The following is a 15,256-nucleotide window of genomic DNA, read 5'->3' on the forward strand; positions in this document are numbered from 1 at the left end:
CTCTACAGTGACTGGTCTGAATGACTATCGGCCAGTGGCCCTCACCCTGATAGTCGCTAAATGCTTCGAAAAACTGGTCATGACCCACATCAAAACAACCATCAACATCAACGAGGACCCTCATCAGTACGCATACCGTGAGAACCGATCAACAGAGGATGCAATCTCCTCTGTGGTCCACACTGCGCTCAACCACCTGGAGCAGAAAAACTCTTACGTCCGTATGCTCTTTGTGGACTTCACATCCGCCTTCAACACCATGATCCCCCAAACCCTGATGGACAAACTATTCACACTAGGACTAAGCCCCTCCATCTGCAACTGGGTACTAGACTTTTTAACAAACAGACCACAGTTAGTGAGGATCCACAACCTCTCCTCCTCCACCATAACCCTCAGCACTGGCTCTCCTCAGGGATGTGTGTTGAGCCCCCTTCTGTTTACTCTGCTCACATATGATTGTGCAGCTACCCATCCAGGCTGTCACATTGTAAAGTTTGCAGATGATACAGCGGTGGTGGGATGCATCACAAACAATGATGAGTCCAGCTACAGGCAAGAGGTGGAACACCTGGAGAGCTGGTGCAGAGAGAATAACCTTCACATCAATGTGAAGAAGACAAAGGAGATGATTGTGGACTTCAGAAGGAACAAAAACATCTACACCCCCCTGAACATAAGAGGATCTGCGGTGGAAGTGGTCTCCAGCTACAAGTACTTGGGTGTACACATGAATGACAACCTCAGCTGGAGCAACAACACCACCAGCCTGATCAAGAAAGCTCATCAGAGACTCTACTTCCTCAGACGGCTGAGGCGAGCTGGTCTGGGAAGCTCAGTCCTCACCTCCTTCTACAGGTGTGCAGTGGAGAGCATCCTGTGCTCGAGCATCAACGTGTGGCATGGAGGCTGCACAGCTGCAGAAAGAAAAGCTTTGCAGAGAGTGGTGAAGGCTGCACAGAAATCTGTTGGAATCAGTCTCCCCACCATCACAGACATCTACACCTCCAGATGCAGGAAGAGGGTCACCTGCATCATGAAGGACCCCACCCACCCAGCACACACACTTTTTGCCCCACTCCCCTCAGGAAGGAGGTTAAGGAGCATTAAGTGTAGAACCACTAGACTGAGGAACAGCTTCTACCCTGAGGCTGTTAGACTCATGAATCTCTAACTAGAATAATCACTGTGAAAAACCATATCATGTTGCTGCTGATCTGTTTCATGTTGCTGCTGATCTGTTTCAATGTTGATGTGTTCATGCGTGCACATCTGCTCACAGACTCATGTTCATGTTTGTGCTGATGTTCAATGTTTTATGTTATGAGTGCTTAGTGTATATTTAGTTGATGTTTTTCTTAGTTCATATCTTAGATGTTATTACTGTTTTTCTTAGACATTTTATTGTTGGATGTAACTGGGACCCTGCGTACATAATTTCGCTCCACCACATGTACCACATGAGGTGCGAATGACAATAAAGAAACTCTGACTCTGACTCTGACTCTGACGTGTCGCATGTGGTGTATGACAAATAAATCTCTCTGACTCTAATTTAATGTGACCCCAACCTGTCTGCAGCGTTAATGCAGCAGTATTTCCAATGTCTCCAGCAGAGCATAAACATTATTAAAACTCAGTTTCCCTTATCATAACACAAGGAGGGCGCACCGCCCTACCAAAATCCCCGTCCCCTGACAACAACTGCCAACACTGACTGAGTACTAAGCTAGCAGCGCGCAATACAGACACACTAGCTAAAAAGCTAGAGGTAGCGCTCCGTGTCCTTCACGCTGAGTCGTTTCCTCACCCCACACCCACGGCAACAAAAATCATGGAAGGGATGAGCGTTCTGCCAAGGCAAGTAACCTAAAGGAAATTATTTAGTTATTATTATCCTTCTACTTTATTTTTTATTTCTCTTCATATCATATATAATACACTGCCTGACCAAAAAAAAAAGTTGACACCAGAACAAAAAGGTCACACACTAATATTTCGTTGGACCGCCTTTAGCTTTGATTACAGCATGAATTCACTGTGTCATTGTTTCAATAAGCTTCTGCAATGTCACAAGATCCATTTACATCCAGTGTTGCAGTAATCTTTCACCAAGGTCTTGCATTGATGACTAGACACTAGGCATGATGGATGCATCACTTCACCTGCCTCTCTTCTTACCCTGATGCGCCCATCACTCTGGAACAGGGTCAATCTGGACTCATCAGACCACATGACCTTCTTCCATTGCTCCAGAGTCCAATCTTTATGCTCCCTAGCAAATTGAAGCCTTTTTTCCAGTTAGCCTCACTGATTAGTGGTTTTCTTAAGGCTACACAGCTGTTCAGTCCCAATCCCTTGAGTTCCTTCACATTGTGTGTGTAAATGTTCTTACTTTCACCATTAAACATAGTCCTGAGTGCTGCTGTTGTTTTTCTTCCATTTGATTTCACCAAACGTTTAAGTGATCGCAATCACGATAATTCAGGATATTTTTCTGGACACATTTCTTCCTCGAAGACGATGGGTCCCCACTATCCTTCCAGTTTTTAATAATATGTTGGCCAGTTCTTAACCCAATGTTAGCAGTTTCTACAATCTCCTTAAATGTTTTCTCTGCTTGATGCCAGTGAATTGACCCTTCTCAAACTGACTGACATCTTTTCCACAACCATGTCATGTGTCTTTCAATATGGTTGTTTAAGAAATGAGAAGCAACTCATTGCACCAGTTGGGTTAAATACAGGTCCTTCTCAAAAAATTAGCATACAGTGATAAAGGTCATTATTTTCCATAATGTAATGATAAAAAAGAAACTTTCATATATTTCAGATTCATTGCACACCAACTGAAATATTTCAGGTCTTTAATTGTTTTAATACTGATGATTATGGCATACAGCTCATGAAAACCCAAAATGCCTGTCCCAAAAAATTAGCATATTTCATCCCACCAATGAAAGACAAGTGTTTTTAATACAAAAAACGCCAACCTTCAAATAATCATGTTCAGTTATGCACTCAATACTTGGTCGGGAATCCTTTTGCATGAATGACTGCGTCAATGCGGCGTGGCATGGAGGCAATCAGCCTGTGGCACTGCTGAGGTGTTAGGGAGGCCCAGGATGCTTCGATAGCGGCCTTAAGCTCATCCAGAGTGTCGGGTCTTGCGTCTCTCAACTTTCTCTTCACAATATCCCACAGGTTCTCTATGGGGTTCAGGTCAGTAGAGTTGGCAGGCCAATTGAGCACAGTAATACCATGGTCAGTAAACCATTTACCAGTGGTTTTGGCACTGTGAGCAGGTGCCAGGTCGTGCTGAAAAATGAAATCTTCATCTCTATAAAGCTTTTCAGCAGATGGAAGCATGAAGTGCTCCAAAATCTCCTGATAGCTAGCTGCATTGACCCTGCTCTTGATAAAACACAGTGGACCAACACCAGCAGCTGACATGGCACCCCAGACCATCACTGACTGTGGGTGCTTCACACTGGACTTCTGGCATTTGGCATTTCCTTCTCCCCAGTCTTCCTCCAGACTCTGGCACCTTGATTTCTGAATGACATGCAAAATTTGCTTTCATCCGAAAAAAGTACTTTGGACCACTGAGCAACAGTCCAGTGCTGCTTCTCTGTAGCCCAGGTCAGGCGCTTCTGCCGCTGTTTCTGGTTCAAAAGTGGCTTGACCTGGGGAATGTGGCACCTGTAGCCCATTTCCTGCACACGCCTGTGCACGGTGGCTCTGGATGTTTCTACTCCATTATGGAAAATAATGACCTTTATCACAATATGCTAATTTTTTGAGAAGGACCTGTAACTTGTTGAAGCTGAAAGATAATCACCCATGCAGTAATTATCCAATATGAGGCTCGTACCTATTTGATTAGTTAAATACAGGTGGCAACCTTTTTTTGGCCAGGCAGTGTATATGACATAAACAATCATTTTAATGCAAAAGTTGATAAATACTTCACGAGTAAGATAGAGGTAACCTAACCTTACCCGTCCCTAACCTTATTAATGTCCACCAGGGGCAGTTACATGTGAGGAGTTCATGTCACTACAATGGAGAATTGAATGAAACTTTAATCAAAGTCAAAGAGAAGTTGAGCAGCAACCTCTGACTTGTCTCTGCCAACATGAAAATGATTAGCTGGTACAGAAAGAGCAAAACAAACAATGTGGTTTCAGTTAAAAACAAACAACAAACAAGTTACAGTTTGCACTCCTTGAATGACTCCAAACGCTCTGCAAAGAGAAACATTCTCCATTTTGAAACATGTCGCCATTTCTTCTGAAGTTTGGGGGAAGGCTGAATACTTTTTATCATTACAACCGTTATGTCAATCACAACAAAATCAGCAGGCTTCCTCTTCAGATCGCCCTTTATAAAAGGCTTCGACTTGTTGTTTAGATTGGGATAATAGTTCACATATTTTAAAATGTTATGTTTGTTGGGTACAAGCAAAACGCCAGTTGTTTTTTTATTTAAACTGTCAAGCGCACAACAAAATTTAGGTTTGTACCAGAACAAAAGTGTGATCATTTCTTCTTCTGATTTTTCTTGACAAACAATTAATTTTTTTAAATGAAAGTTACAGTTTTATTTCTAATAATAGTAATTATGTTAAACAGGGTTTTCTGGCCTTCCCTCCACCATAATGATTTTATTAGCCTAAAACCGTTTGATTCATTAACATGCAAGTTAATAACCCTATTTAATGATAGCAAAGTTTGACCATCAGGGGGCGCTAAAATGCAACAAACATATTTTATAATTTGATATTTTTGGAAGCATGACTGTAGAGCTGCCGCCTCTTAGTGAGCAGGTTGCCTCAGTTCAAATCCTGGCCAGGGGGGCCTTTCTGTGTCGAGTTTGCATGTTCTCGCCGTGCATGTGTGGGTTTTCTCCGGGTACTCCGGTTTCCTCCCACAGACCAAAAACATGCATGTTAGGCTGATTGGTAACTCTAAATTGTCCCTTGGTGTGAGTGAGAGAGTGAATGGTTGTTTGTCTCTATGTGGCCCTGTGATGGACTGGAGACCTGTCCAGGGTGTCCCCCACCTCTCGCACAGTGATTGCTGGATATGGATACCAGTGACCCCCGTGACCCAAAATGGAAGAAGTGGGTAAAAGATAATGGATGGATGGCTGGATGGACAGATCGACGTTTTTACTTCAAAACTTTGCAAGTGTAACATGGCATAATTTGAGAGCTGAAAGAGACAAACCAATCCCAAAATACTCACTTAAACATAAGAAACAAATGAATTTTGTTAGGTCAGTTTATTTCTATAGAGTCCTACTTTTTTATTTTCTTCTTCTTTCAGCTGCTCCCTTCCTCAGGGGTCGCCACAGCAAACTAACTTGGATGCAGACTTCGCCAATGTTCTTACACCGGATGTCCTTCCTGACCCAAGCACAAACCACCAAGCCACCACAACCCTCTGTGTGGAGCAGAGAGCTGCGGCACCCGAGGGAGGGGGGTGGGGGTTAAGGGGCCCAGAATAGGACAGAGGAGGGTGGAGGCAGGTGTGGGTGTTTCACCTTTTCCATACAGATTTTTATGTTGTTGGTCCAGAAAGTTGAACCAGCGACCTTCCAATCAAAGGCCCACCTTCTCTAACCTCTGCACCATCCCTCCCATTTGTATAGTCTTACTAAAAGCAGTAAATGGGGGGGGCGTTTTGTGGCAAACTAACCTTTAAATCCTCCCTTCCTTAGATGGATAAGTTTGCTAATTGGCATTAATAATGTATGTGAATGTTTCTGTTCAGTGCCCTGAGAGGACTTCTTTTGTGACTTGGTGCTACATAAAAGAACAGAACTGAATTAGGAGCTTGAGGACAAAATGGCATCAAGATAAAGACTTGTGAATATACAAGTTAGTGAGTCAACAGATCTGGTAAGATGGTGGGGGAGCACACGTTGGAAAGCTTTGACCCCATCGTAGCTGCTTACAGTTCTAATCTTTGCGTTTACAGGTTGAACCACACACTGCACAGTACACTACACCTACTACCTGATGTGTTAGCCTTATGTGCACGCTCCATGTCTTGTTTCCTGTTTCAGGTGTATTTTGGTGGTAGCATTACAGCACCACATACAGGCCTGGCTTTGTTATTACATCATTTTGGGCTGTTTTCTGTGTTTTTGTGTGGATTGAAACATTTCTAGAAACAATACCACATATAAGATAAGTTTTTTGAAAACAACAGCAACAAAAATCAAAGTCAAGCATCTGTAACATAGCCAGGACACAAAATACTTACTGTGCCTCCAACTATCCTTCCCAGAGGGTACCAAGCTCGTTCATCAAACCAGTTGAGAAACTCATAGAAGCCATTGGTGGTGAGATGGTGAGTTGACCTGTAGTTGAACCTGCAGACACAAACCAGACAGAACAAAAGCCGTTAGAAAGGACATACGATATGTCCAAGAGAAACAGCGGCCACAAGATAGCAACAACTCACTGAGGCCAAGCAACGTCCCACAGAAGACAAGCAATGTCCCACTGAGGACAAGCGATATCTCACTGTGGACAAGCACCATCTCACTGAAGACAAGCAACGTTTCACTGAGGACAAGCAACGTCTCACCGCCATCAAGATTCTACAGGCTTCCATCAAACATCAAATAAACAGCATACAACTAGGCCTGTCACAATAAACAAATCAATTACTTCACCACTTGCTCTCGCCGAGATCGGATGCTTCTCCCTTCCCTCTCCGCTTTGCTTTGCTGCTCTGTCTGTCTGTGAAACTGCTTGTGAGCCTCTCTTGCATATCCTCCGAACCATAATTATGGACTTGTTTTGATCAGTTGGTCCCTCAACTCAATTTACAACATTTCTTCAAAGAGAAGACAGGCTTTAGGCGAGCCGATTTGCCCTGTTGGCAAGCACGCAGCTGGATATCTCATCAACTTGGAAGACTTGATGATGTGTCTATCTCTGCTGCCATTTGTGGATTTTAAGGACGCATATTTAATTGATTTTTGATAACTGGTTCCTGCTTTTTGGATTCGGCTGGTTGCTGGTTTTATCAATCAAGGAAGTCGTTGGCAGCAAATTTGGACCCGATCACGCTGCTTGCCTTTATGATGGCTTGGATCGTGGCTCGAGTACCCAGACTCAAATGCTTTAGGCAGAATGGATCAGATCTTGGGGACTTTACTCAGTCACGTTCCATTGGTGTGGCCATGTAACTTGGACAATTCGGAATTGAGTGGACCAACACAGACTCAAAGTAGATGTCATTAAGTTCTGCCTGTCCCCAAAACAACTGTGTGTTTATCTGAATTTGGCTCCCTTGGCTGGCCTTGAAGGCCTTCTTATCTGAATTTGCCTGGAGAACATGTGATCTGATGCTCACCACCCCCTCCCTGAGGAATGTCCAACTGTTAACCAGATGAAACCAGCTGAATAAACTTGTGTCATCATTTCAGGACTCTTGGGTTCTCATAGACGTTATTCTTGGCCATTCCTCGACATCCCTCAAGAATGTTTATGAATCTCACCAGAGGACATTGACTGATTATTACATCCTTATCAGAACTCTTACAGTGACCTCGAGAGCATCTATGAACATGCTCACCGCTCTCGTCGTCTCCCCTCTGCAGAATGTCTACGTCACTATGTGCTTGTTTGTGCAAGGTGTTTTTTAATAGTTTTTTTTTCCTCAGGCAGGGAAAAAAAAGCAGCAAAGAAAATAAACCACATAAAATAGGCGGGGAACTAATTTGAGTTTATGAAAAATATGTTGTAAAATTGTTTAATAGGTACAGTCAAGACATGAGCGTAAACTTACATGCAGGAGTTTCAATGTTGTCAAGTGAGTCAGTATTATTTATTATAAACTGCTATTAATAGTGTTTATTTTAATCACTTGTAAAAAGAATTATAGTTATATATATAATTACTTCAATGAAACACACATCTAATATAGTCTAATAAGGCTGTAAAATATTCAGTGTATCAATATTTTCTCTTTTTGTTCAAACTGAAAATGATACATAGATGCAAAAAGAACAAGCCTGAGGAATTTTAAAAAGTCAAAACTTTAGATTATTTATTTTTAAAGAGTAATGTTGCCACCATCAGTTACTGATCATACTAAATATTTCCCAGAAGCCACTGGAAATTTGTCACACAGTGAAAAAAAAGGTCAAGTTAATGATAAATGGACTGTACTTGTTGATCATATCACGATACTCAAAGCTCTTTACAACAACCTGTGCCTCATTTACCCATTCATTCATACAGCACTCTACTAGATCTATACAAAGATTAATCAGTACTTTATCACATTCATACACTGATGGGACACACATCGGAGACAATGATGGTTCAGTGTCTTGCCCAGGGACACTTCAACATGTGACTGCTGGTGAAATTGAACCCCCAACTCTCACATTGGAGGGTGACTGCTCTAACCACTCAAACACAACTGCCCCCAAGTTCATCCATCCATCCCCTTTACCAGCTTCATCCTTTTCTTTCATTTGCATCTAGAAACATTATCTACATGACCAAATCTTTCTTCCCCAAAAAATTAAAATGGGGAAAAGGAAAGGAAAACTGTGCATTGACATTCATCCATCCTCTTCTTCCTTTTAAGGTCACGGGGGTCACTGGTGCCCATATCCAGCAGTCACTGTGCGAGAGGCGGGGGACACCCCTGGACAGATCGCATGTCCATCACAGGGACACAAAGAGACAAACAACAATTCATACTTTTTCTCACACATAGGGACAATTACAGCATTGACATACAGTAAGGGTAAATAGCAATTCAATCATTTGTAGACACTGTTTCATATGCGGGATGGGCAGTGAGTTTCAAAGACTTGAAGTATGCGGTCCAGTACTTTAAGTACTTGTGTATGCGGTCCAGTGCAGCAAGGACTGTCCAGACTTCTACATTGGAGAAACTAAACAGCCTCTTCACAGACACATGGCTCAGCACAGGAGAGCCACCTCCTCTGGACAAGACTCAGCTGTTCACCTGCACCTCACAGATAAGGGACACTCTTTTGAGGACCAAAATTTGCACATTTTGGACCGAGAACAGAACACAGATGGTTTGAGGAAGGGGTGAAGGAAGCAATTTATATTAAAAGAGAAAAAAATGTCTCAACAGAGGAGGAGGCCTCAGATTTCAACTTTCAAAAACGTATAATTCAACTTTAAGACTGATTCCCAGCCAGTTTTCACACCTGATGGGAACAGAGGGGCCTCATCTGTGAATTAAAGTAACAAAGACCTTAAGAAACCCCTACTATTAAGGTGTGAGGTGTGATTTGTCAATCTACATATGTATGGGTTTCTTATCTCAGCCTTATAACCTGAACCCCTCACTCACTGCTCTTTGAAATGAGAAAGCTCCTCGGATGAGGAGCGAAACGTCTTCTGTTACAAATAAAGTCCAGTTGTTTTTGTATTGAATGTTTTTGAAATACATGAAAGATAGTTATCAGGGGATCACAACCTTTGTTTGTTTGTTGGCACCTGGTAGTGAGATGCCAAATTATTTAACTGACAGAATCTTCACCAGCATATTTAACTGTGCTTTTATAGTCTGGGTGCTTTTTCTGCCATAACACCTACCACCTATCTCCAGCTCTCAAGGGGAAAAGTGGGGAAAAAAGGACAACTTGAATCTTCCAGCACGTGTTCCTAAGTTCTGAAAGGATGTGAAAACTGTGGTCATGGGTGAGTTTTTGGGTGAGCTTTACTGGCAGAATTAGTGTAGTCCCATCCCCAATGATCCATGGAACTTTAGAAAATGAATCAACATAAAAATCTTCTCTTAAAAGCATTAGCAGCAAAACATGTTTCTGTACTCGAAGCCTAGGATAGTTTCTGAGCTGCAGGACTTAGGGCGAGTAAACTTGAATTCCCCCAAATCCCAACCATTTGGACACACTAATGTTTAAGTAAAAACATGAAACAGGCAACGGTCCTAAATCCTAACACGGCAGCTGGATTTAGCTCTCATTAGGAGCTTTCAACTGTTTTTTGTTGTGCTATATTATTAAAAAGTCCAATTAAAATATTAATTAGCCCTGCATGAGGAAAGGATAAAAAAGGACACTGTGAGAAGCACGAATTCCTACAAGTTGGTCTTGTTTGGAGGGGTGAACAGTAGGGCTGGGCGATATGAACCAAAATTAATATCAATATTTTTAAGATAAATCGCGATATACTATATATATGTTTTTTAGTATTGTACATCGCTTTATAATGTAGCTCTTTTTGTTTTGTTTTTTAATATCATTTTCTTCCATTTAATTTTTCCATTTATATGCTTTCTTTTATGATTGTCTACAGTTGTCATCATTGTTTGCTAAAATCAGGTCTCTCTTGTAAATGAGTCCCTGAGGCTCAATGAGACTAACTTGTTTATTAAATAAAGGTTGAATGAATTTTTTTTTTTTCCATAAAGTAGTAAAAAAATATTTCTGAGTCAAAGCTTTGTCACAATTGTAACACAGGCACATTTATTAACAAACAGCTACTAAATGTCTAAAAAATAAACTATTTACATATATTAAATAATAATCCTCTTCAGCTGCACCGCCTTCACAACATTAGTAAGCGTGTGTGAAGCAACACCATACCATACCACTTTATTTATAAAGCACTTAAAACAGCTACAAGGCCAACCAAAGTGCTGTACAGACAGAACAACAGGTAACACACAAAGCACAATGAAGTAAATCAGAATATAGACATAAAATCGATGCAGATAATGACGACAAACCAGTGTGGAGCATACAGGTTCAAAACACAGATCATCTTGTGTTGAAAGCTACTGAATAGTAGTGAGTTTTTAAACGGGACTTGAAAACCGAGAGGGAGGGGGCCTGTCTGACAGGCAGAGGTAACTCGTTCCAGAGTCTTGGTCCTGCTACAGAGAAGGCCCTGTCACCTCTGCGCTTAAGACGAGTTCCTGGAACTGTGAGGAGCAACTGGTAAGGGAGAAGGAGGGGCTGTGTGAAGTTGGACGGGCAGAAAAAGGAGAACTACACAGATTTTCCAGTCTTACAGTGAGGGGTGGCGCGATGTATAAATCAGCAGCTTATCATATTGCTAAAGACACGGCTAACTCTTTAGCCATCTTGTTCCACAGTTGAAACTGGGACCGTGTCTTTAGCGATATGATAAACTGCTGCTTTATAAATGTCGCACCACCTCACTGTTCCTCTCATAAGGCACAGCACGGCTAAATGAGTTTTATACGGTGGTTTGTTTCAGGGAAGGAGGCTGAAAACAAGGTTGGAGCTGCAGCTTATAATTTAACTTATAGCGCCGTTTAAAATGGTGAAAAAGGTTTGTAGTTCCGACCTTTTGTCGGGGCTTGCTTTCAGCATCGTCTACAGTTGCTCATCTGACAATTGAAATCCAAACCATCTCCGAAAGAACAGCCATTGTTTTTCTTTTTTCTCAGCCGTTAAGCTGCTCTTCATGTCTCCTGTGTTTACTTGTTGTGTTAACTCCCCCACAACTGGAGAAGCAGGAAGCGGGAGGAGCGTGTGCAGGTGAGGGGCTGGGTTTGTATTCAGGGAGGGAGGGAGGGGGCGCATGCAGTTGGAGGCGCAGATGGGAGAAAAGAACTAAAAGGATTTTCAAGTCTAATACCAGTAATACTTGATGGTTGTGTTAGTCATTTTAACCACTGTAAATTGAAAAACTCTCAATATATGGAGTATACTCGATATATCGCCCTGCCCTTGTGTGCAGTAGGTGTACATGAAAGCAGACAGGTTGAATAAAATATTTGGAAAGTGTTTTTGTTTAATTTTTCTTCTTCTTCTTTTGGCTGCTCTCTTCTTCAGGGGTCGCCACAGCAAACTAACTTGCACAAAGACTTGGCAATAGTCTTTACACTGGATGTCCTTCCCGATGCGACCACAGACCACCGAGCCACCACAGCCCTCTGTGTGGAGCAGAGAACTACCACCCACATTTTGATGTCAGTCCGGGAAGTTGAACTGGTGACCTTTTTGATCACAAGCCACCTTCTCTAATCTCTGCGCCACCACTCCCCCTCCCCCCAAGTGATGGGTTTTTTTCTTAAATGTACGTCCCTAATTGATTTTTCTGTTACATTTCACAAACACTGGGATGCTTCCTGCAACTCAACACTTTGATTAAAGAGATTATTTCAGCAATGGCCATATTCATGCCGAGTCTGTCTGTAAGGTCATCAAGTCAAAGAATGAACTAAAGTGTCCATATAGCTCTGTGCACTCGTTTTCTTATGTCACCTGTTTCTTTTCTACCTTCTGTTTGTGTTGTCAATTTTCAGATACAAACAAGTCTGCTCTCCCCCGGAGCTTGACGCAGGCAGCCATAAAGAATTCAATACAAATCAAGTCTGTATAAAAACAGACATACGCTGTATGCATGCAACAACAGTAATGTACCACAAACAATCCTATGCATACCTGATGTTCTGACTCTGTGTTTGTCACAAGGTTCTTCCTTTGTCTATTACAATTACAGTCAGAGAAGCAGCCCATCTCTGAAGCTTTCAGGCAGCCAGCAGAAACCACTCAACACCCACACTGGACTCTGGATGGACTGTAAAGTGTTTGTCAGTCTGGATGGCAGAGAAAGTAAAATCACACCTCACTCACTGCATCTGACTTATTGAAATAAAACAGATTTATTATGGCAGGACTCACAAGAGCAATGTCTACCAGACTCCCTAAAGTCATACCAGGACCAGAAATGAAATGTTACTGAAGAAATTAATGTAAGATTAAAAACACAAGAATTTATTATTTTATTACAGAACAGGTTTTCAGACCAGAAGGGGTTGGGGGTTGAGTATAAGAAGAAAAATAGAATGACTACCTACTAATTTGAAAAGTTTTGTTTAAAATGATGAGAACAGAAAGAAGAAAAAAAAATACATTTAGAGACTCAACAAAGTCCATGCTCAATAATCCAGGTATACAATCCAACATTTTTCAGTCAGGTCATCTGGACAGTTTCTTCTTTGTGCTGAAACGTTTCGCCTTCAATCTGGAAGACTTCATCAGTCAAGGAAACACACAACACAACTGATTCTTCCTCCAACAGCTTACTCCAAAGCGGAACAAACCAGTTCTGCTTGTGATAAGATGGTTTTAACTTATATAGAGACTCCATCCATCCATCCATCCATTATATATACCCGCTTCTTCCTTTTCGGGTCACGGGGGTCACTGGTGCCCATATCCTGCAGTCACTGTGCGAGAGGCAGGCAACACCTTGGACAGGTCTTTAGTCCATCACAGGGACACATAGACAAAAGAGACAAACAACCATTCACTCTCTCACTCACCTAGAGACAATTTAGGGTTACCAATCAGTCTAAGATGTTTTTGGTCTGTGGGAGGAAAATGGAGTACCTGGAGAGAATCTAAGCATGCACGGAGAGAACATGCAAGGCCCCCAGCTGGGATTTGAACCAGCGATCTGCTCGCAGCGCAGACTGTCCCTCAGTGTAAGGGATAAGTTCCTCGTAAGTACTAGAACTAGATAAAAGGGCCTTCTCCTACTCCGCTCCTGTTTCCTGGAATATCTTGCAAAAAGATCTGAAGCTCTCGACCTTGACCTCTCTAAGTGGCTTCAAACATCTGCCAAGTTCATGCAAACACCAGTGCAGACATGTTCTTGTTTTTAGTATCTTACATCACTTTATAATGAAGCTGTTTTTGTTTCGTTTTTAACATCATTTTCTCTCATTTATTTTTTACAATTTATACGTTTTCTTTTACGATTGTCCACTGTTGTCATCGTTCTTTGTTAAAAACAGGTCCCTCGTGTAAATGAGTTCCTGAGGCTAAATGAGACTAACCTGTATAAATAAAGATTGAATGAATGAATGAACAAAATATTCACAATATGATGGCAACATTTGATCCTAATAGTTTTTTGGTTGTTTTTTTTTTAAGTCTCTGTATTGGCAGAAAGTCAAGCTGCCCTACTCATTGTTTTAAATTTGACAACAATAATACATTTTGGAAATCACTTGGAGATCATAAAATATTGCAGAGCAGTGTGAAGGCTAAAGGTTAACAGAGTTCAAGTGTTCAAATGTTTGCCCTAAGAGAGACATAAAAAATACATAATTTTTCCAGAAAGGTTCTTCAATCCAGTTTACTTGGATACAGGTGTTTTTGGTGAAGAAAGGCACAGAGTTGCATGATGTCAGAGTGTTTTCCTTCCAGACAACTAGCTCTGTGGACTCACTGACAGCAGCTGTACACCTGGCAGGAAGCCAAAAATCAGCTACAGTCAGAGCGGTGTCCCCTCTCCATGATGTGAGAACCCTTTCCAAGGACAGGCAGGGCGGTGGCAGTCTCTGCAGGGGCTCCCTGCCGTCCTCAGACGGTGCATGTGGGACTTGGACACGCAGCTCTGAGGAAGTGACAGGAGACCACATCAAGGAGAGATGAATGCACATAAGTGCATCAGTGGGCAGCGTGCACACACATCTCAAGAATGAACACAGCAGCAAATCTGAATATGCATACAAGGCTATCCAAACTTAAATTAAAAGCCTAGCATCCTTTGAAGGAGTGTCACCCGCCACCTTTCATGCCCGAGTCTTAAAGTGAGCTCTGTGATAATGGCAGGGGACAGAGTTGTTTCCATTTTGGTCAAACTACTAGGGCTGGATACCTTTCTAAAAAAAAATCGGTACCGGTGTCAGTACCTGGACGGTTCTTTTTTCAGTACCAATTTTGTAATTAAAATGAATTTTAACAAGAAGAAAATTACGTTACACATTACAGTACAAATCTTGTTTTATTTTTTAACTTTGGTATCTTCCATTCCAAGCAGTTTTCTTACATAAAAATAAATCATTTCCAGGTCAAAAGACCAGTTTCAAACCAGTGACACGTCAGTGTCTAATGCTCACTGCTACACGCCGAGGACCTTAACAGCTTTTCTTCAGAAACAACATGTCTGCTTTCTCTGGACACAAACAAGCCCGCTCCTGGCTGATGGTGTCTCCAGCAGTAGAAAATGTTCACTCTGAGGGTGTGGATGATGCTTGTTGCACACATAGATACCTGTTGCCAGTTAGATGGCACTGGCAACCAGTGTCCCTCACATTCCACCAGCAGGTCACTGGATTCACTGCATGGTCCTGCAAAGATCACCGAGTGGTAAAACATCTGCAGCATGGTCTTCTAGAGACCACCAGTGGCAAAACATCTGCAGCATGGTCTTCTAGAGACCACCGAGTGGTAAAACA

At 42.0% G+C, this 15,256-nt stretch overlaps 1 protein-coding gene across 1 annotated transcript in view; it reads right to left on the reverse strand.

Annotated features, from left to right (window-relative positions):
- LOC119409564 (dolichyl-diphosphooligosaccharide--protein glycosyltransferase subunit STT3B) overlaps window positions 1-15,256 on the reverse strand; it is a gene marked incomplete in the record, with an annotated part of 122,531 nt that overhangs the window by 33,639 nt on the left and 73,636 nt on the right. Inside the window, 1 exon segment of the mRNA XM_037676466.1 lies at window positions 6,272-6,380. Coding sequence (XP_037532394.1) covers window positions 6,272-6,380 — 109 coding nt within the window.

The sequence above is a fragment of the Nematolebias whitei genome, chromosome 5 (genome assembly GCF_014905685.2).
Source record: "Nematolebias whitei isolate Nwh7 chromosome 5, NemWhi1, whole genome shotgun sequence".
NCBI lineage: Eukaryota > Metazoa > Chordata > Actinopteri > Cyprinodontiformes > Rivulidae > Nematolebias > Nematolebias whitei.